We start from the raw sequence: 23,665 nt of genomic DNA, 5'->3' as shown, positions 1-23,665 counted from the left end.
AACCAAATCCACTCCTAAAAAGTAATTCCTACCCCATGAACAAACAGGCAAGTAGCCAAATATTCAAATATTATTTCCTCTGATCAATCATCTTTGATGGTCTACGAGTGCAAAGATCTCAGAAAATGTCATTTTTGAAGCCTTCTAAAACTGTGGATAAATTTCAAGTGTAGGGTAAGATAGTACTACATAGTACTGATGTAAAATTAAAGCTGAGACTTTAATGTTGTGTCCAGTATGAAACTTCCTATTGAATCTGAAAATGAAAAAATCTCAAGAACTAGACATGTCTAATTGTCCAAAAACAAACTCTATTTAATTTTATTTATATGGCATCAAATCACAACTGTCACCTCAAGGCACTTTAAATTGACCCTGCAATAATACAGAAAACCCCAACAATGAGACAACCCCGACATGAGCAAGCACCCGTTAACAGTGTGAAGGAAAAAACAGGTTCAGGGTGAGGAGAAATCTTAATGATATAACCCACGCTGGTTACACTCACCTCTTTGTCTAGTAGAGCAGCAAGCTCATGCGCTGGCAGTCTCTCAGAGTTTCCTAAGGCAGTGTTGATCGGTACTTGCTTCTCTTCCCTTAATGGTGTTGTCTCCACTTGATGCCATCGCTGCTCAATCTCATCCTGAACATCTGAGCTTCTGCTGCCTTTGTCTTCACTGGCTGGACTAATGGCAGCAGGGTGATCCACTTCCATCTTTCCTTGCTCTTGGATTCCAGGTGTTGGTTGCTGTACTGGTGATGTAGCATTTAGCGTTGAAATCACAGTTACAGTAACAGTATTTGGTGTGCGAGCTGTACTGCTAGTTCCCCCATTAACGTTCTCCTTTTCTGCTTCTTCTGTAATTGAAGGTGGGTGAGCAGCTGATGCAGATGAGGTTTGGAGGGAGGAAGAAGAGACCGGAGATGACGCCAAGGAGGAGGGAGAAGAGGAGGCAGAACAGTAGGAGGAGGTTGTGGAGAACGATGAGCTGAGGTCAACTGTGTCTGCTCGTTCTTTTACGGGCTTTTCCTTCTGTTCCATTTTGAACTCAGTCCAGTCGAAAGTTTTTGAGCGGCCCTCTCGTCTGCGCTCACGAACTCTGCTTTTGCGTGGCTCAGAGGCAGGGGCAGAGGCATTGTTACCAGGTGGCTGCCTCTGCCCATCAGACTTGGGGATTTCTGGACTATGGCTTGGATCAGGGGTGACCTGTAGGCATGGGTCCAACATCACCTGAGATTTTATCTTCTCATCAGGGAGAGATCTGAACAAACCAAAGCACAAAAAAACAAAACATATATAAGTCAATTCAAAGATAACTGGATGAACTTCTGTATTCAAATTTGCTCAAGCTGCTGTTACATAAAGCTTTGCTGGACGAAACGACAACATAAGATTTCAGGTTTTCTAGCTTCGATTAACTGTGCATTCCAGGGTTTCTGCAGGGCCCAATGAGGTAAACAGTGACATTTAACTACCTGATTCACAAATAAACCACCAAAAATATAAAAACATGTTTAAAAATTTGATCTAAATTCAGGTCTGAGGGAGTTTTCCCACCTATGGTTCTTTTACTGTGGTTTGAATCAGTCGACAAATGTGTAAACTTGTAGCTTTTCCACATGAAACACTGGGTTTGTTTTCACGCAGAAAAAAAAAATCTAAGTGAACTCTAAGCAAACCAAAATGTGTCACTACAAACGTCGTGAGAATGTTCAGTCTGCTTACTGGCCAAATGTGTCTGGGGCAGGAACAACAAAACTAGATACACAAAGGAGGTCCTGTGTCAGAAAACTGAGAATTTACGTTAGCCCGTACAGACCTTTGCACATCTACAGTACCTTCCTGCATTAAGCATACGTTGGTACGGGACGTTGTTTTTTTAGCTCAAACTTGTAACGTACACCTTGTAGTTGGCTCGGATTGGGGTGGGAACACGTTCACACCATAAATGAACTGATCTGGAGTTCGTTTGGAATCATACCGAGACCACCTCCTCCAACTGGGTCTTTTTGTAGTTGTCTTGGTCCGCACCTGAGATTACTGTATTCAAACCTGCACCAACAAAAACGCTCAAGAGTTCAATTTAAATGGACGCAGCAGGTGTTAAAACACCCTAAACCCAATTACATTTTTAGATTGAGCTCTTTAGTTACTGCCCCTGACCCCATTTCTGCTGTAGGTTTCTTCCTGTTAAAAGTGAGTTTTTCCTTCCCGCTGTTGCCAAGTGCTTACTCATAGGGGTTTGTCTAGTTGTGGGGTTTTCTCTGTATTATTGTAGTGTCTTTACCCTAAAATATAAAGCACCTTGAGGCAACTGTTGTTGTGTTTTGGTGCTATATAACCACAACTGAAATGAGTTGTGGACTAAAAGCCACAACAATCCAGTTTCTGTTAAACTAACCTCAATTGTAAATTCATTGTGTCATAAATAATTTTAACAGGAAAAAAACTAAACCAGAAAGTCAGCGATGTAGTAGCACCAAAGTTTATTGACTACAGTTTGTAAAATGACAAATATGATCCTGACTTTGAGCAAAGTTTGGGTAAATCTCAGCAGGTGATCATGATTTAGACTAAAATCTGACCAATATTTTAAAAGTAGCAGCTATTCTTGTGAATTCTGGATAGAGGGATAACTGACACCTTGTCATGGCATAAGCCAATCAGTCCATCGGCTAGATAAGTGAATAAAATAAAGAGTAACAGAAGAGGGAACGCAGTAAGTACTGAATCCGTTTACTGACATCCCATTAGCAAAAATGAAAGCAGCAATGGCAACTAACAATAGTCTGGTTTTCTTTGTGAAAAATTCGTAGGTCTTGTTAGTGACAAAGAAGAAGTTGCTTTAACTTTGAAGACCAGCAGATACCCCATTTTAAAAACAATAAAAGACATGTCAAAGCATTAAACACCAAAAACATTTATAAAGACACACAGTGGGGCTAAAAGCAACTTGATCTGATGTAAGCCTGATGACGGGTTCCTGCCTTTAGCTGTTTAACAGTGGCTTAATGTGAATGTGTGCAGTAAACTGCTCACTAATGTGCACTGCTTTAAAGGGCAGGGTGATCTGATGGAACAATCCTTTTTAACCGTGTTGTGTGGCGTTCTCAAAGAGGGAAATAGCTCAAGAACATATAACATGTCATATGTGCAACTTCAGCATTTGATATGTGAAAGATAATCTCCAGCTTTGCTATGAAAAGTACAAAAATAAATGCTTACGCAGTTAGTGAGCTCTTGTTTTGAGGTGGACATTTATACTCAGCCCAAAGCTTAGTTATTTTGAGCTTTTGGTGTTGTTGTGGCACCATTTCCAACAGTTAGTGGAACGTCACATTACAGGCATGACTGACACTGGCCTGTGGTGTTGGGCAGATTATTCAAGTATGTAGATGTGATTGCAGTGTGGGTCTCTACAGTAGCACAACTAACTGGGAGACATTACTCAATAATCACATGACACATGGTTGGATGACAAAAACGGTAGGGCTGACATTGCTGAGCAAGAACATCAACATTGGGGGGTGGGGGGGATATTTTACACACAAGCACTCCAACCTGGGCTTCAGAACCGATAGTTTCAGAGGGATGTTTTTCCTGGAAAGCAGGTTGAAAATACAGGTTGAAGAGGAAGAAAAAGAAGGAAACAGAAGGTGAGGAGGAAATAGGAATTCAGATAAATAAAACAAAAAAAGCAGCTGTTATATCTGCCAGTGGTGAGGGTTAATCCTCAGTGGGTATTACCGGGTGACATCGGGGGCGATAGTGGGTCGCACGTTCTTCATGATCGCCTGAATCCAGTTACGACGGATTCCAGAGGTCATCGCTGACAGGGTGCACGCTCCTTCTTTACACTGAAAACAGAGGCAGAGCATTTAACTGACTCACTCAGAAGCCACACATTTCAAAGAATTATGCTCTAAAAGTACTTTTAATAAAGTTAACTGCTGTTAACCACTTTTTATTTCATTACTCATTTTTTCAATTTAACAGATGCTTATGTCCACTTCAAAAGTGTCAGAGAAACGCTTTTGACAGGAGTAGATCCTCAGCCTCACTTCTGTTTTTCTTGACAGGAAAGTTACTTAAAACAAAACTAACACCTCATGCTGTCAAACTACGACATTGTCCTGGCTTTGAATGGCTGCAGAGCATCAAAGCGCCACACTGCTGAGAGGAAGTGAGTCAGTTAGCCATAGTTTTTAACACCATCTGCACTGATAAAACAAGTAACAGAGGTGCTTTGTGCTGAATGTGCAACACATTCGACTTAATGTATAGTTAGAACTCTACAGTAATGACAGATGCCCCTTTTTGCCACAAATGCAAAAGTTGTTCTCTGGCTGTTGTTTTGTAATAAATGTGAGTTCATTGTGAGTTACTTTTATGAACTATGGAAACTGGTGGCTGGGGATGTTGGCGGAGGGTGGAGGCAAAGACAAACCTGCTACACTAAATGCAATGCGGATTTTTTCTGAAGCAACAAAGACAAAACTGTAGATGAACTGAAGGTAGGATACACATAGGACATACAATCCACATAATGCAAACATATTTTAATTGATCATAAAAATGTAACTAATTACTCATTATATTAAATCTTATACCAAACAAGACATCAATTTAGGTGCTACCTAGATCTAAACCTCTATAATTACACACTGTGATGAGACTTGCCTCCTTCACCTAACAGAGGTTTTCTTTTAAACAGCAGCACACTATAAGCACTAACCTTCTGACTCCATTTACAGAGACCTCTAGTGGAAGCTAAGGAACTTCTACAAAACATTATGAATAAAACTCCTGATGATGTGAAGTAGTGAGATTTGAAATCAAAAACACTACTGACAATAGCTCCATCTACCTTAACCTGTGGTGCACACAACACCAGATCAATGATGTTTTCAGCCAAACAATGCACAATCCTCTTGAGCAATCTATTTCCGACTTCCTCCAGAAAATTACTGTGGAAGCTACTTCAAGCAATTGCAAACAAAAGAAATGACCTTGTAGCTCCTGTTCAGATACAGCTTTAGAGCAGCGAGCTTAAATCATGTAGCAGGAACAAAAGCCCCACTGGCACCACTCTACTGCAATCAACTATACACCTCCACTAAGCATTTCATCAACAACAACAAGCGCTAAAAATGTTTAATGCCCAAAAGATTATATGAATAAAGCACTGCGCCATTTAAAGCAGGGTCCACACTACTGCACACAGACTCGTATTTGTGTAGTTTTTCTTCTGTCAGTGCTAATGAGACATTATTCACAAGGACGGGGCTTTTAATTGTGCAGATGAAAGCCACATTGGTTCAGAAACACCGGCAGGGCTGGCAACGCCTGTGGCAGATTTAGACCGCTATGATGTCAGCCTTTCACAGAGAGATGACAAGTCAAGTGACATCCTTCATGACAAACAAAGAATTGTTTCAGGAAGAGAAATGACAAAACCTGATACCCAAAAGTTGCACCACATGGTGTCTAAAGCTGTTTATAGACTGGCAGGAGACACCGGATCTAAACTGTGTGGACAATAAGCTTCTTCTTTACTGATGATTAATGACGTGGGATAAACACTGACACGAAGATTCGACACTCACCAGGATTTGGAAACCGTAATTCCTTTGAACTGGAAACTCTTTGACATCGTAGCACGTAGAAAGGTCAATCTCGCCGTCCATTTCTGAAGCCTGAGAGGGGGAGGAAAACAAAAACAAAAACCCAACGATAGGTACAAATGTGTCATTTTTCATCAATTTTAAAACTATTTTTTTTTATTAAGTGTGTAACAAGCCTTACCTCCTCAGCTATTGAATCCTTATAGTACCTCAAAGTCTGATCTGTCAGGACAAACCAGTGCTTCTTCCACTGAAATGCAAAAAAAAAAAAAAAAATCCCATTAACTGGATATTCACCAGTTTTCTGTACAAGTTATTTATTCAATGTTGCAGAGAAGCAGATAATACTGAAAGCAAATTACCACTCCATCTTCATATAGCTTTGTCATCCATCCTTTTTTAAAGTTCAGCAGATCGGGCTGTAATTAAGACAGATCATAGAAATGGATCATTAAGTAATGAATATCATTTAATCACTGAAAAGAAATTTAAAAATGAATAAACATGACGACACCTTTAACCCATTGACTATTTAACCCTGATATCACATGGCAATAACAATATAATTATGTTTATTTACATTCATATCCACACCTCAGCTCAAAAAAGAATAAGCGGCTCCAGCTACAGAGACTGACTGGCGGGAGCAAGACTTTCCCGTGAAACACAAACTCAAGGCTGTTTATAGACTCTAAAGTAAGTCGTTCCTCCAAAACCTGACCACCGCTAACTCAACAATACCTTGTTTTTGTTGAGCTTCATCAGGTGTGGTGTCACAGTCTGGCACAGAGTCATTATGATGGCTAACTGCCTTCAGTTCATATGTTGACAATCTCTTTCTTTCCCTCTGTCTCAGGGACACACACGCAACTGCTTCTGTGGAGGCTATTTATAATCGCCAGTAGCAGCGGCAGCAGTGCTGTGTACGTGAGTGTGTGTTTAAGTGAGTGGAGGGGGGTGGGTTTGGGCAGCTGCAGCTTGGCTAGAAAGACAAGTCACACACCGAGTGGATCACCCCTGCTACCCTCCCTGAAGTGACCGCAGATCAGACTGGTAGGAGTCAGAGCTCAAGATGATACCACTGCAACCTTAAGTAACTTGAACGCTTTAATTTTGTAGCTGAAAACTGAAGAGATCCAGTCTAACAACTGCACGTGTGGCAATTTGTGCAACTTGTGTGCAAAAATATAAAGAAAACAAAAAAACTCAAGCTTGATGCTCTGCTGAACAGAGACACCTTTAGGAGTGGGAAAATATTTTCTCTGACAAATCTAAAAATATACATTTCTATATATTTTTTTTCACATATCATGCTTTACAGTTTGGCAGTACTCTCAGCACTCACAGTCATCGAGGACTCAGTTACTCTGCGGTCCAATGATTTGGCCCTTCTTAAGTTGGCCAAAGTGGAGCTAGATACATCAGGAACTGAACGGTCCTTTGCTGAATCTAGTGACATCTCCTACAAATAAAAAATGTATAAAAAATTACTAGAATTTCATTTTAATTCTAGAGTATGTACGGTTGCCCTGAGAGAATAAATGCATTGCAACTTAAGAAAACACCAACAAACAGAAAAAACACAGCAAAAGCACACAAATCCATCCGTGATTCCCAAAGTGTGGGCTGAGGCTCCAGATGAGCCATGATGATACTGCAGATGAGCTGCTGTAATTACAGAAATTCAGTTTGAAATTACTCACAGTTTGAAATTGTAACAAATATATATAGTTACATATTTATTTAGTTATATTCACAAGTGACAAAGCTGGTAATAGGAGGTGGTTAGTTTGTGATATTACTCATTACTCAGACCTAAATTTACTGCTCTTACTGTGGTTTGTGTCCCGGTGCCAGGTGGGTCATACATTAGCCTTTGCATATGACTGAGTAACATTAGCAATTTGGGTTATGTTTTTTTAATAAAAGTTTTGATGAAATGTTTAACTTTTTCTCAAGATTAAGGATTGGGTCGGCTGGAAGGTTAGCTTGTCACTTCCGCAACTATTCTGTCAAGCTATTGTCTCCCAAAACACTTCTGTTATGGTTTTTTTTAGGTTTCGTGTGTGTGTGTGTGTGTGTGTGTGTGTGTGTGTGTGTGTGAGTGAGAGAGAGAGCGCTTTTGTGGTCTTTTTTATCATTTCTTTTGTTTTGGGTTTTTGGGGGGCTTTTCCAGTGTTTTTCTACTTGCTGGTGTTTTCTAAAGCTGGAGTGTGTTTGACCTCTCAGGGCCACCGTAAGTATTGTATGACCTTTCTGGTTTGATTTACTCAGGATTAATCAGAGGAGAGCGTACATGTTTATTAGCCAAATAACGTCTCTCGCTGCGTCCCTGTCTCTGGATCAGCACGGAGTTAGCAGAAGGATCAGAGCCGTTTGTCTCCATGCGCTCAACATGCTGACCATCCTCGAACCGCTCAATGATTTGAGATCGCCTAGGAGACAGCAAAATCACAATCAAAAATTCAAGTTTGGAAAAAAAAAAAAAAGAAAAGAAGAAAAAACAGCAAAATAATTTTTTTTTTTTTTTCACCATACAGAAAAAAAATAACGGTATGGCACATCATGGTCGTGTCATTAAATGGTCACAGAGAGCATTAAAAAGACACCAAACATGAGCAAATCAAAGTCAAAATCCATGATTTAAAGGAAAGAAGAGGCTTTGGTTTACAGTAAGCACAAATAAAACATCATTTTAGAAACACACACAAAGTCTACTCCACAGAAAATACAACATAAATATATGCAAAATAACAAATACTACCAAATAGAACCACCCAGAGACATTTCTAGGAAAAAATAAAAAATAAAAAATAAAAAATGGTGTTATATAATTAGATCAAATTTAGGAGAGATGGAAAATGAATAGAATGGAGGATTAAACAAATTGCAAAGAGAAGCAGCAACAGTCAGCATTACCTTAAGGCACTGCACTTGTTAATGTATATGTATTTGAAAAATAAGTAGTGATTGAAGTTGGAGAAAACAAAACCGTATCTATAACCCAACCTGTCAGTATGTTGTATGCATGGTATGTACAGGAAATTAAGTATTTATTATGCATGTGTGTGCTCCGAGGCAGTGCAGGGATGAAATGATAGAAAGCAGGAGTCAGCGGTGACCAGCAGGGAACAGCATTGGGGCAGGGTGGAAGGGTTGGTTGAGCATTAGCTCTGAGAAGCTCTGTTCAGAAGCCCCTGGAAAAGATTGAAACAACAAAACAAACTAGCAAGGTAGCCGAGAGCAAAAAAGGTAGAGAGCAGTACAAAACCAAAACATCACATGCATTTAAATCCCTGTAATCATTAATGGCAAACCACTGATAAGCTAGGGTAGGCAGCAACAGCAACAGATGCTTGGAGAGAGCAGCCACAGGGTGGTGCTATAATACTGTGTGGGGTATCCTCAGCAATGGATGAACTTCACATAAACACTGAGCATGCTCTATTCTAGCTAACAATCAGTGGCTCATTAATGATTATTAATCATGTTGCCATCATTATTACAAGTTCATCTGCCTTATTTGTTATTGTGTTTGTTCAGCACTGATTGGGTCTATCACGAGGAAGAGCGGGAAACTTAAAACGGCTCTGAACTGTCATCCTCACCTGCGCTCCTCCCCAAACAGCCGAGCCACCTCCTCTCTCCCGGGGCTCCGTGTCCGCGCCCTCAGGTCTTGGCGCTTCTTCTCTGAGCGGAAAGCTTCTCGGTAGCTCAGTCTGCGGGCCCGAGGCACATCTGCCAGTGCTGCGTACTCCCTGCCGGAACGGCCGACTCGGCCGCCCCCGCCACCATTGTGCCCCTCCCAAGTGGATGTAGCTCCACTGGGATCAGAGTCCAGAGAGCTCTGAGAAGAGCTGATGGTGGAGTAGCTTGGGGAGACAAGTGAACCTGGAGAGGGGAGAGGGTCTTGGGAGGGTTGATGAGGGGAAGTCTGGGGTTCTGATTCAGAGTTGTACCTGGAACTGGGAGCTCCTAAAGAGGAGGAAGATGCTGAAGAGGAGAGGGGCAGATGCTGGGGTGGCTGTGAGTGATGTGCAGACTGTGGAGAAGGCTCCGACTTGGTCTTCTCCAGGGAGAAGTACCCACTCTCAACTCGTACCTTACGTCCACTGCTCACAGTGCCACCATCTGGGAGAGAAAAAAAAAAGCCCAGCTCACTGCAGACTTTATGAAACTAAAAAAAGCATTCCTGTCATTTTACTGCTGGGAAAGTTGGGCTTTTTTCCCCAGCTGCACATGAAATTCATTTTGTTTATTGAAGAACATGATTAAATGCACAAATTATTATGCTCAATCGTGTCATATTCAATTTAGATTATTTTTCTAAATAAAAAAAATATACTGGCATTATTTTTTTCCCTACGAGTTTAGTAAATTGCTTGGAACATCCTTGTAAATACAGTTGCTGTGAGTTTCATAGAGTTTTTTTTTTTTTTTTAAGTTCTCACCATCTTGAGTAGTGATACTGGAGTCTGGCTGACTGTGGCCCAGCTGGCTGAGACAGGAGGCACTGCGGCTGCAGGGGATGGTGGCCCTGCTCCAGCGGGGCTCTTCCTGCCACAGAGTGGCGCGGGTCATCGGCACCCGCTCGGCGCTAGCGATACTGCTGGGTAGGCATGGGATGCTGCCCCCGCTGCTGCTGCTGGTCACTGTTACCTTAGCCGGGCCGGGCTCCTGGGTAATGGTTGGGGTTGGAAGGAGTGGGTGGGGAGAGGAAAGGATATATTGGCAGGTAAGGTCACAGAGAGACTACAGAAAAAAGGAATATGAGGAGGAAAGAGATTAAAGAACATTTACAATGTAAATGTAATGAGAAATCAAATATTGGAATATGTATGTTACTCAAATCCTGATTATTGTACTCCAATCATGTTCTGATCACATTAGTAAGCATTTGTAGAGATAAATCATTGTCCTCTTTAACATGTTTTGCTTTGTTTTTTTTAATATGAATCAAACATTTAGGCAATAAAAAAAGTTTTATTTCTAGTAAATTACTGGAAGAGTGAAGGTGGAACAGTAAAAGGGAGAAAGGGACTGACAGCTAGACAAACACACGTACTTATGAGGAATAGCGAGAGCAAACTAAAACACCCCACAAGGACAGTGTGCAGAGGTGGATGATGTCGGAACAGATTTCCTTGGCTAAAAGTGGCCGAGAACGTCTTGATTTGATTAACAAATGCAAACAAAATTAAAGCTGTTCAAAGATCTGATTTCACCAAATCAGAAAAATCCCTTCAGTGATCAGAAGATGCACAAAATCACTGAGATAACAAGAAAGAGGAAGATTTTTAAAGAAAGCGACCCTCAAACAGCCCACTTTCATCCAGCCTATTCAAATCACCACAAACATGCTGATGCTGTGCAAAGAATTGCTCTTTAGGCATCGCAAAGGTAGGCTAAAAGCATGTCCTTTTCATTCCCCCTTCACCTGGAGTGATTGAAAATATGCTGAAATTAATTTAGAGCGACAGAGGGACGAGAGTTTTAAAATTTAGGGGGGTTTTTTGAAGGTGAAGCAGGATAAGAAGTTTGGCCAAGCTGAACTCACTGGGTGCCCATTCATGTCCTCATTGGAAAAACACTGTCTTGGAGTTACTCCACCCTGCCAATCACAGAAAGCCCTTGATGTTAATGCTTGCTATTTAGTGCTCATTATGATCAATACATAACATTTTCATGGACTGCCCTTTTTTTGCGACTTCTATTTAAAGTCAAAAAACAAAAACAAAACAAAAAAATAAATACGAAACAAAACATGACTACGAGATGCCAAGGGCTTTACTGGAGAAGAACTAAAAATGTAGACTACTTTCAGTTACAATGACACACACGCGTCACATGACATCTTTTTTTTTTTTTGTACTCAATGTACTTGTCTTAAAGGGCACTACCCACAAGACAAATACGACTGTGCACAGGTATGTCTCCAGTAAAGTATGCACAAGTGGGAGGGGAGCTTTCAGGTGGAGGTATGGAGCTGACACAGAGAGGTGTGGAAAATTCAAGCCTCGACACAACGCTGGGTATTTATCCACTCGAATAACCTAAGAGATACTGATAGAACCTGCCAGCAAACAAGCAGCGAAAGCATGACCATCCTCACATATTACCGAGCCTAATTCTGCGGTGGCCTTGACCACTACAGCGGTATTTAAAAGCGAAGCCCACAGGCACACATCAGATATGTTTGGACCCAATGAAATATGACTGCAGATGTTTGTGCTGTCTTAAAGGGTTATCACGGCTATTTAAAACCATAAACATGTGCATTGTGCTTGTGAAATGACCATGAAGCAAACTGCTCTTTGTTAATGGCGAACTGCCAAAAATAAATAAATAAATAAATAAAGGACTGAATCAATAACCATAAGGTCAATGATGTAGAAGCTGATTAGCCCATCAAAATTACTGTACAAAACATCCCCTGTATTGTTACTGAATTAAAATCTAATTAAAACAACAAACATGACCTTGAGCAATAAGACCTTGGATTCAGACCAATTAAATTCTCACCAACATTGTAAGAGGAGTAGAGAGTCTTGTGAATGGATGGTGAGAGCTCATCAGTCCTTTGGCTGGATGAACTAACCAGATCAGTCACTTAGTAGCTCATCGGCTCCATCACAATTCACAGTTTATTGTAATGTGTGAAGTACAGAAAGAGAGTGGTAAATTTGTTTTGCTGTACTGCAGTTCACAACAGTCATACGTAAAGACAAATTAATTTTGTTTCGCTAAAAAGTGACCAATAGTCGAGGAGGAGTGATTCCTGGAAACTGGACGGATGGACAGATGCATTCCTCCCCACCACATTAGCTTATTGGTTGGTTACATACCATTAAACACACCAGAACTATTATAAATTGACTTTAAAATATTACATGAATTGACTTTTCTTGCCTTTTCTTCTTTATTTACCTTTGCATTAATCCCCCAATTTACTTTCTTATTTAATTATATTTATTGGTTTTATTCATTTTCCCACATATATTTAATACAAATATAAAACAAGAAGTTCTTCATGATTCACAATAGAATACAACTGCTGGTCAGGATATGGCATGACAACTGAGGGTCTGCTTTAGGCGACAGTAACGGTTCATTTTTAAAAATTTGAATTCTGGCATTCTCCATATTTCTTATTCTTCCTTGAATGTTTTATAGGCTGACATGCATTTCACCATTGAGTCACTAGAACTCCTGTAGCCCAGTTATTTGTCACATTGGCACAATATAAATTTGATCACATTTGCCAGTGAAATGTTTACAATGTAGATTTAGAGCTGTAGGCCTGACTTCCATGCCTCCCTATAGTGTTTAAGTCTATAGGTACCATACTATTAAATAACCAATTAATTGTGGATTTTACCAACAAAATGAACAAGTAAAGAACAAAAGTGAATAGCAATCCAAGAATAACCTTTCAGAGAAAATTATATGAGAAGAGAAGAGGAGCTTCAGGTTTGGTTACCTACACTTACAGTTACTGTTCGCAGCAAAGAAAAGAAACAAGAACAATGAAAACAGACGTAACTGATGGTGGTCACAGCGAGACGCAGTCAAGGTCATGTCTGTGTCGCTGCTCTCTCTGTAAATGAGCCAGTCTGCATAAGCAAAGCAAGGTCACAGTCTGATTTGGGGCGCCGTCATTAGAGGAACCAGACAATGAAGTTCAGTTTGTACGTTTGTTTGTATGCACCACAAACTTGGCCTGGCCTCACACAGGAGGTGGGGGTGGGGGGTTTGGGGGGGGGAGACAAACTGGTATGCCATGGTGGGTGGTCTGTGCAATTTTATTATATTATATTCTTATATTTCATCTTCACTCTGGACCATTCTTTTATTTCTACCTGCCAGGGAATACAAAACTTGCTCTGACGCAAAAACTGCTTTTTGTTCCCATTGTGCTTCTGAAAGGCGTTGTAAGACGGGCTTGAAAGACACATTACTTACCTTGACCCTTTTTAGACCGTTAAATGTACTCTGCAAAGATCGTTTAATAGGCAGGACTACAGGAGTTCAAAACCCAAAGTGCACCTTTTCCGGCTCACAGACTTAAACATGCATCTTGTTAAGAGTTCAGGAGCTCAGTGTGAAATGACAAAACTTTTATTGGGTCGCCACAAATATTTAAGGATTTAAATCCTCGATAAGTCCTGAATGGGAATGCTTTGATAAGCACCAAATGCTTAATCACCACACGGACTGAAAAAGCCTGACAGGTGTGATGGCAGCTGCTGGACATGACAATGAATCTGAGCGCACCAGCAAATTCATGTGCAAGAGGATCAAAGTTGCTGCTGAATGTTGTTACAGCACACATGCAGTTGTCAACATTTCCCTTCACTGTTTGTTCAGGAACATTTTGATAGCTGACTAATGTTTGCTGCCTGCCAACCTTGTGATACTGTTCCATATCTATGCAATTATGCACTGCTGGAAGCATAAAGCAGGTATTAATTGTGGAAAACAGTACCACATGCGATTTACAACACCCAAGAAACAATATGTAACACGATGTGTGCTTCACTGATAGCTGGAGTTAAATTAGACAAGTATGAGGCGTGTTGTCTATCGAAACTGACATATCATGTGACACAGGAATGTAAATATAGGTGGTTTAAACTGTTGAGCATGTCACTGGCAGAAAAACTACATCTGTCTCCCTCTCAAAGGGGGGAAAAAAAGCTGTTGTAGTTGGAGAGGAATGAGAGGCATCCGTTCTGCATATTTCCATGGCAGAGGTCATCCTTAAATATATGCTCTCTTTGTTGTTGACAAGGAATGAAGCAACTGCCACATGTGGATAATTTATAATGTTCACAATATCTAAAACATAAGGGTCAAGCTGCAGCTCTATGTCGACACAGACAAACCTCCTGAACACAGTCTGTGATCCCGTCATCATTTAATCCTATTACTGCACATATTTGGGTAAAACTGTGTCATAATCATTGCGTTACAGTCAAAAACCACCTCTGAGCTTTAATTAATCAGCTCATTTGTGAGTTCATATTTCCCCCCAGACATCTAAGAGAAAGCCCATTCATGAATGTGGGGTTGACTGGGGCTGTGGACAGCCACATGAACTCAAGCACATAAATCCTGTTGTCAGAGCTGTCATAAGCACAGAAACATAAAGATGCTTCATTATGAGTTAAACATATTTCTCCCTCATACAAAACACGTTGAAAGAATATAACAAATGTTCTTTGACATTTATACATGCAAGTCCCAAGCTTCAGATTTTTTTAAATAATGCTGCAAGAAACCACCGATATTAAACTGAAAAAAAGAAAAGAAAAGAAAACTATACACTTCATGACATATAATATAACAATTTAAATTTGGCTGTTGTTCACTGGGCAAAGAAAGAATAAGTTCATTACCTGGTGAGTGGGTGGATCGACCTTGCGTTTTTTCTTCTGGTTCTGTTTGTTTGTCCTGGGGTACACAGTCAGAGCCTCCTGCCACCTGCAAATAATCAAACAGTGTAAGTGCTCTTCTAGTCTTAAATTCTGACTGCATAAACTCTGCATGCTTAATGGATTCATATACAAAGGGACAAAGTTTTCTGCAGCAAAGAATAAACTACGAAGCATGCCCGGACATATAGTTACAAAGCGATACGTTAATAACACATTTACAACACTAAACTAAAGGCTAAGGCAGCAAAGTCAGCACTGTTTCATTTCTTAAAAGGCAGCCTATTCCAGCTCCATATTTGTAGTCTTGGACTCTAGTAAAGTAGCTTTTACAAATTCACAGTTCAAAATACATCTCATTGAATTCTAATATGCATCACACTGAGCGTTTGTACAGCCTCTTATTTCATCCTCTGCCTGAAACAAGCTGCTTCCCTTTAAGGCCTCCCTCTCTTTGGAAGTACTTTGTTCAGTTTGGCTGCCTCTCACAAACAGAAGGTTTACACAGCAGGTGAGTGGGGCGTCTGAGCTCATAGCCTGAGCTGTGTCCGAGATGACCACATTAGCAAGATCTACTCTCTGACAGTAAACACAGGTAAAAGTAGAAAGAAACCCTGGCTGTGTCAAAGCATTTAGGAGTATCTGAAGTCTGAGCTTTTGGGATGACACGTACATATGTTTACTTCATTTTGTGATTCTGTGTCCATGTTTAATCTGAGCATCCACCAAAAACTAAGAGCATATTTATGACAGAAAATAAGAAAATGGTAGAGAACAAAAATCATAGAACATAACAGATCTTAATTTCTGTTTGCATATTCATTCTTTTGAAGTTATGCTTTAGTTAAAAAGATGGGGATAATGCATTTTGTTGGATATGGTAAACCACGGTGCTTTAACACCACAAATATTTACACAGGTAACAGAGAATCTAGATCCTTACATCATCTGAATGAAGTGCTGACACGGACAGGGTTAGCAAATCTAGTGATCGGCACTGTGTTCAAACTCTAATAAAAGTCAAAAGACATCTTAGAGGAGAATAACATAAATTCCACTGTCAGGAAATGACAAACTTGAAAAGCTAATATGGTTCTGTGATGGCCTAGAACAAACACATGCATGCCAGATGATGATAGGAGAGTGGGAGGTGAATAGTGATAGAGCAGGTAGCATGATGAGGAGTGGGTGCTGTGAGTCACAGTTCCCTAAGAATAGCTATAATGTGTATCAGCCAGCCAGGGAGAGCGCAGTGCAGAAACACGCTTTAAAAACTACAGGCTCAAATGAAGCCTGAAGTATGAAGATTACATTTTAGTACTGTAATCTAGGTCCTGCTGTAGAGGACTTTGTTAAGACAGGGAGAGGGTTAGAAAAGCAGGCAGAGCCAACAGTTCAAGAATGTGCACTGTCATTGCAGCGTAAATTACAACTATCTGAAGAGCACAGCACAAAGGAGACAGCAGGGGGCAGAGCAGTTTGGCTGGCACAGCAGCTACACACAGCCATACCACTTTATTACTGTCACCACTGTCTATGCAACCCAGAAGACAGAGCAACACAAACCGCACTGCCCACCTGAAGTCATTTCTTTCTATATATGTATCCAAATAATGGCAGGATGTGCATTTGCAAATCCTAATATAGTAGATGATTATGAGTACTATGATAGCAGGTTTTTACGTCTTACCCATTGATGATTTCTTTACACTCGGCCCGTATGAAGTACTCCTTCTCTGGGGTCAGGATGCACAGCGAGTTCTTCTGACCTGTCCTGGACTCGCCGTCGATGACGTCAGAACACTGGTTCATATTGATTGTACCCTGGGGAAGCGTGCTGGGCTGAAGAGGCACAGGGAGAAAGTGGTAAGTGGGAAAGTTAACAGACGTGCTCGCAAATCCCTCCACATGGTCTGCCTTCTCACACAATCCGCCCCAGCATGAAATTTCATGCCAAGCTTGGCATGCTGCACACTGATATAACAGTCTGTGCAAACGCAAATGTTCTTGTCACGGCTCACTTTCAGTATTTTGTGATTTGAGATATGCGTCGAAGCATTTAAACTGCGTTAATTCCATAATTGCCTTACATATGCAGCACTGCACTAGGAAAAACATGATTTTAGAAGAGGAAAAGCTGCTGTTCTTTTCAGCTTTGATGTTATCAGCATGAAACTGTTATGAAGTCAATAATCAAGCCTGTATTACATTTTAGTGAATGTGCAATTTTATTTGTAGGATAAGTTAAATAAGCACATGTACCCAAAAATGAGATAAAAATGAATGACAAATTTCTCAAATGAACTCAACTGACTGCACTAAAACCAAATGAATGGCCCTGTGAAAGAAGTGCCTGTTACAGTACAAGTTCATAGGTTCATTACGTGGATCGCTGTCTGATGCCTCGCCGCGATCTGCAAACACAGCTATGCAGACTGACACGGATGCCATCTGTCAGCAATAAATACCATGACCACAGGACTTTCTGAATAATACCACTTTGTGTACAATGACTTAGGGTTTCAATGGAAGTTTGTGTAAGTACACAACAGCTTTTTAAATGCACCACGGCTTATTTACAATGAATACAGACTAAGATCATAATCTAGTTATACCAGTCAATGGCACTGCATTACTCATCTACAGTGTTGTAAAATCATGGCTTTCTAAGAGCACCAAGGAGTAAAAAGACTTGTGCAGTTGCTTTCTTATGAAGACAGTAAAGAAAGCAAACAACTGCACAAAAGCAACCAGAAATATTACAAAGCTCTGACACCTGACTTTAATTCAGTCTGACCTCCAAATGACTTCCACGAGCCCTGAAGAAAAAAAAAAAAAAAAAAAAAAAAAAAAAAAAAAAGCTAGAATAATCCTATGTTGACTGAGGGATTTAAATTTGTTCAATCAAGTAAGTGAGCACTGCGTATCTAATCTGTTCTACTAGCTTAGGACAAAAATATCTACGATTTTCTTTTCTGGAAAAAACAGATCACGATTATTAAATAGTTTTGCTTGCTGGCTTTATAAATATCATACATTTATTGAGCTTAAATGGTCTTGGTGAAGCCCCATGAACTTTAATTTCAAGTCAACTGAACAACAAATGCAAAAATTCTCTTTAATCCCTTATTAAAAAAAAAAAAAAAAAAAAAAAAAAAGACAGACAAAGCATACTAATGTAAAGGGATTTATAATACAATAAAACCACAGCATTCTAGCAAAACAAAATACAGCAAACTGACAAAGTTTACACTAAAATTCTATCAACTGCTCTACCTTCACTAAAACAACCCCACATGCAGGGATCAACAAGCTTTAACGTAGCAGACCAAAGATGATAAATTACAGCCCTCAGCAAATCTGAACTCATTACGAGAGAGCTGGAAATGGAAAGAAAATTAAAAGGTCACGTAGTGATCCAATCGATCTGAATCAAGGACCCAAATAGTGCAGCTTAACTGTAACCTATCAGTAAGAGAGCAATTGAGGCCCATTTATGGCCTAATGTGGACAGAGAAATCCACAGTTGTGGTAACGCCACCCTGAGGGAAGATGAGAGGCCCCGTTTACTTTGTTGCTATTAAGTGTCACTTTTTTACTCATCTATTTTACCACTTTCTATTTTGTAACAGTCACAATTTTGGCACTGCAAAATAGGAGCAGGACAGTAGGTTAGTCTAACAAGACTAACATCTATGCGGTTTATGCATGCAATAAAAACGGCAATTGGCCATTGTTTTGGTTCAACAACTTTAAAATGGCCTGTAACCGAAGGGCTTTTGACACTAGAGAGGCCAGGGCAACAGCCGGACTTGACACAGAGCCATGTAAACAGCCCTTGGGACAGCTGGGCAAGGACTGAGTCCTGGTCCATAGTGGCTAGCCAGAGAGGCTGGAGTCAGCTTGACCTGAAAGCCCCGGTCTCACCCTCACAGAGACGTTGAAGATTTAAAAGACAGAGAGGAGGACCAGTAGAGGGTGAGAGGAGGGAGATTAAGGTCTTGAGCTAGTGGTCAAGCAGAACAGCAGAGCAGCAGGAAAAAAATAAAATAAAAAGGGCTTTTGTGGACTTTGACTTTGGACTGCTCGGCCATCTGTCTGTGTAAACAAATCTAGAGTACACCACACATGTGGGCTTGTCCTTGAGCTGGAGTCAGAAGAGGATAAACGGCAAAAAATTTCTGATTCTGGGAACAGTTGTACAAGCAGCTTAAGGCCCTGGTTTAATAAGCGCTGCATTGGATTCTCATGAACACAGAAAATAAATCAGACTGACAGCAGCTTCGATTAGGAACCTATTTTCATAGAGCAGCTCACCTCTGAGAGGGATTTCAGTGCTTTGACTGTAGTAGGAGGCAGCGCAGTGGGAGTACAGTAAATGTTTGCTGGAGCTGTGTGGCGACCAGCACGGGGTTCCTCTCACACGTGTGCCCCCTCCCAGCTCCAGCACTGTGTCAGCTGAGCACCATACACGCCCCCACTTTGGGCCAGCCATAGTGCCTCTAGCCCCTAGCCCCAGGCCCCTGAACCCACACCTCTCTGTCACCTAACCTAGACCCATTCCACTCTCCCAGGGCCACCGCTCTTCACAATGAATCCTTTGTGAATCAGCACCAGTTCACATAATGTAGGATTGTCAGTCGCAACAGTCCACAGAGCCACTCCTCCCGTTAACCCTCAATAAGGAAATGACCGGGAGACAAGAGGCCCAAACAAATGTCCTTTTGTGGTCACAGCATGAAAATTATGAAGCCAGCATAAACTTATTCTTGTCTCTGAGGTTTCTTAGACAATAGTGGAAATACTCCATGGGAGTCGTTGAACAGAGTCCCAAAGGGAGGCTGGACAAATCAGGGAGAGATCCAATTTCTCCAGTCTAGCGTGTGAATACTGAATCAGCAGCTGCAGGTAAAAATTTTAAGCTGTCATAACAACCTTTACAGGAAAACTATGCAGTCGCATCATTTATAAAACACTAAACTGTGGGATTAGATACATGCAAGGCTACTGTACTGGAAAATTTATGATTCATTTAATTCAGTTAATTTCCCAATTTTAGGATTTTGTTTTACTCACAGGCAATTCAGGTTTGGCTCAATTTTTAAAATTAACAGGTTGTGAAAATAGACTCATTTCTTAAACTGCTCATGCCATACAAAAGCAAGAGACAGAAGCATTTTTTTACTTTGGATACTTCAGGTAGTACATTTTCATGTAGTACAATATGTGCATGTGTTAGGTTGGATACTAGAATTTCAAACTCGATACAGATACCCAGGAAAATATTGGAAAATACCACTGAAGATATCATGGGGGCAAAAAATTACAACTACAACATCAGACAATACTATTTCAAGATTTCTGACGTAGCACAAAAAAAAAAAAAAAAAAAAAAAAAAAAGAGGCAAAGAAATACCTACAAGGTGTAACTGTAAGGTGATATACACTTTACATATATGTTTTCAGCTGCTCCCTCATATCCCAAGGGGTCACCACAGCCGGTTGACTTTACACAGGATGTAATTCCTTATGCAACCTTCCCATTTATGCAGGTTTGGACTAGCTTGTGAGCCCCTGCTAGTGGCTGGAGGGGCTGTGTGAAGACAGCTCTGTTCATATCAATAGTGATGATAATTAATATTCAATAGTAATGTTGAGTACTGATTAGTATCCAAGGAACAATTTGTTCTGATAACCCTAACATTTAAGCTTATTTATGCAGGATGTGAACTTCAAACATGGCAAGTTGTCCACTTATTGGAATTGACTGCACCATTTGTGTGAACATTTGAAACTTGCCAAGCCTCCAAGCAAAGATAATATGAAACTTCTTCTACCGTTATATGCATGAGCACTAAATAATTCTACAACACAATCAATACCTAAAAATAATCGTCTGTTAGCTGGCATTGAAAAAAGTGCCAATGACACATCCTCCTACTAATGGCTGAAAATTGGTTGGTGGTCCTCCCCAGTTAATTTGGGAGTGTGAGATATGTGCAGATTTCCACAACTGACTTTGTGAGCAATACTAGTACACCATCCAGGTAACTGTAGATAACTTCATCTAGCCATACTCAGTGTGAAAGTGCTTATGCAGTCAAAAACAGCAAGTGAGGTTATTGAGGAAAACAATTAAAGACAACAGCAACTATTTCAAGTTGTACAGTCAGGTGCTAATGATTAAAACCACTGACAATATCGCAGCCAGGATGCACTATTCTGCTCAGATGCTGTGTGGCAATATGGTGGTATTCATTAGAAACCACATCTGTTTATACAATGGTAATCAGTGAGTTCCATACATATCTTTGTGCCTCGGCTTCCTTCGCTCACTGCAATTCTGCAGCTAAGCAAAACAGCCCATTCTCCCTTATGACACAGTGGGAGAAATATTTGCTTCTTTTGGCAGCTCGCTGATGGTCCGCTTTCTTTTTTTCATAGCGAAGCAAATTCTCGTCCTCTGCCATCAACATTTTTGGGTTCGATTGACTCGTTTCTGTTCGTGGAAAGCGAGAGACCGTTTGAAAATGACTCACGAAGATTGTGAGGTAAATTAAATTGCATTATACTGTGTGAGTTACAAGTTGCGATACATTTTCCAATACATTCAGTCAAGTTCTCACAATCAGCATAATTGCAACTAAATATGCTGCCAAGGTTAGCTACGAACACCTGTCCGTTAATTAGAAACATCTGTTATTGGTTACTAGGTGCCACTCTGTCTGCCATCCTGTGTGGTGACAAATTCAAATGCTATGACTTCACTTCTTGAGTTACATTACTCGTCTTTAGACATGTACCAGCAGGCTTCTTTATTCTGCATCCAAAGCAATTCTAGTTTGATCATTTCAGACACTGGAGCCAAAAGAAAAGCCGATGAACTGGCACCGCTTCGTCCTGATTCACGTGCAAAAGCTTGAAATCAGGTCTCTTCAGGGTCCATCCTCTGCTCGCTACAAATAACAGCAATTATGCGATAAATTTTTCCATAGCAACTGAGAACAACAGGGGCAAACACACATTTTTTGATACCAGTAATCGAGCCAACAACCAGCTGCAGGGAAATATCCTCAGGTGCCATATGGATGGGAGTCACCTTTAGCTGTGCTGCAGAGGACCATCAAACCACCTCCTTCCCAAGCACATAATCATCATACAACAACAGATATACATTGTGATCAGGCTAGGAAATAGAGTTGAGAGATGTGTCACAGGCAACACTACAATCATCAAGTCCAACAGCCTCTCGGTTAGGTATGTTTACCTCAGTACTAAGACTGCTTTCTGCAGGCACAGTAACAGCCCCCTCTGTAATGCTACTATATCCACTATAGGTCTGTACTCCAGCTAAACATATAGATGGATTAAAACAATAACAATAATCAAAATAAACCATGTGTTATAAAGTGCAGTCCTGTCAGGCATTCTCAGATACACCTCATCCTACTGGTATGCATTCTGGACTTTCAGACGGTAACGAAGCAACAGAGCTACAGCGGAGGCTGGAAGAACACAGCGCTAACACACAATATTGTGTGGAAAAAAATGAACAAGAGCAAAGGAAAAACCACAGCACACATTTCACACATATTTGTAGAAGATATTTCAGAGAGGGTTGTGGGTGGCAGCAGCAGCAGCGCTTCTCTTCTTATGGAGAGTGGTGAGAGAATGTGGGTGGTTTAATGCTGTGTTAGGAGGCCAGCAGCCGACGAATGCAGAGGAGGAGGAAGATGAGGGTGAGTAAGTGATGATGAAGACCTTTCTTTTTTTGCTTTTTTTTGCCGCTGCTTAGTACAGCAGGATTCTCTTCAAATGCAGGCTATGATTGCAATCGGTCAATCAAGTGCAGTAAACTACAACTATGTGAACCTGATCTCCAGCTGCCCGTTATGGTGGCAAGCCAACAACAGAATAATAAAAACACATGTAGTCACACAAAAGTCAAACAAGGCATTTACGGTAACGCAGTGTCACTCAGCCAGGAGCTGTTGGTGTGACGCCTGTAATAATGACTACATAATAAAAAGCAGCAAAAGGCAGACAGAGTGTGAGAAATCTGTCAGCCTACGTTGATGGACTGGCAGCAGAAACAGGTGCTACAGTCGAGTTGTGTCATGTTGCCTTGGCTGTAAGATCTAAAAAGTTGTTGTTAGGGTGTGTGTGTGTATGTGTACGTGTTTCCCCACAGATAACACCCTTTTTTCTTTCTTTTCTCCTAATAATATTAGTGAAAGCTGCCCCTTTCTTCTCTGAATCATTTCAGTGTCAAAAATCATTATTTAATAATTTCTCATCTGCTCCTTGCCGTCTTCACTCCTTCTCTTGACTGATGAATGGAGCCTGTTATGTCTACTCACTGCTTATCTGTTCAGTTTATACCCTTCACTTGAGGTTGTAGAGACGGTGCCAAATAATTACCCTATGTGTGAAGGGACTGTATTTCTTGGTTTCTACGATACCAATCTCTAACCGAGAAGGGCTTTCTCTGCCAAGTCCACTGTCTCATGTCATACCTTCAATGAAAGTGATCCAGCTTTATAACAAAATCTCCACCAAATTTTATTAAATCTGACTTTGCACCTTTTGTATACTCCCACTGACAT

At 40.7% G+C, this 23,665-nt stretch overlaps 1 protein-coding gene across 6 annotated transcripts in view; it reads right to left on the bottom strand.

Annotated features, from left to right (window-relative positions):
• si:ch73-103b11.2 (protein outspread) overlaps positions 1-23,665 on the bottom strand; it is a 51,646-nt gene that overhangs the window by 11,676 nt on the left and 16,305 nt on the right. For 2 of the 6 annotated variants that reach the window (XR_010094559.1, XM_063481380.1), the window contains exons 4-15: positions 16,750-16,901; positions 15,024-15,108; positions 10,077-10,377; positions 9,234-9,756; positions 7,922-8,060; positions 6,971-7,087; positions 5,988-6,044; positions 5,807-5,875; positions 5,608-5,697; positions 3,749-3,858; positions 3,563-3,601; positions 509-1,262 (exon numbers count right to left, since the gene is read on the bottom strand). Coding sequence is in view for 5 of the 6 variants with exons in the window: in XM_063481380.1 (XP_063337450.1) it covers positions 509-1,262; positions 3,563-3,601; positions 3,749-3,858; positions 5,608-5,697; positions 5,807-5,875; positions 5,988-6,044; positions 6,971-7,087; positions 7,922-8,060; positions 9,234-9,756; positions 10,077-10,377; positions 15,024-15,108; positions 16,750-16,901 (2,436 nt within the window). In the remaining variant the exon portion in view is untranslated. The remainder of the gene's footprint in view (positions 1-508; positions 1,263-3,562; positions 3,602-3,748; positions 3,859-5,607; positions 5,698-5,806; positions 5,876-5,987; positions 6,045-6,970; positions 7,088-7,921; positions 8,061-9,233; positions 9,757-10,076; positions 10,378-15,023; positions 15,109-16,749; positions 16,902-23,665) is intronic. The other 4 variants (XM_063481382.1, XM_063481383.1, XM_063481381.1 and 1 more) reach the window with 4 other exon arrangements.

Source organism: Pelmatolapia mariae, linkage group LG8, assembly GCF_036321145.2.
Source record: "Pelmatolapia mariae isolate MD_Pm_ZW linkage group LG8, Pm_UMD_F_2, whole genome shotgun sequence".
NCBI lineage: Eukaryota > Metazoa > Chordata > Actinopteri > Cichliformes > Cichlidae > Pelmatolapia > Pelmatolapia mariae.
Note: the sequence above shows the minus strand (reverse complement) of the source record. Positions and strands in the feature narration are given on the sequence as shown.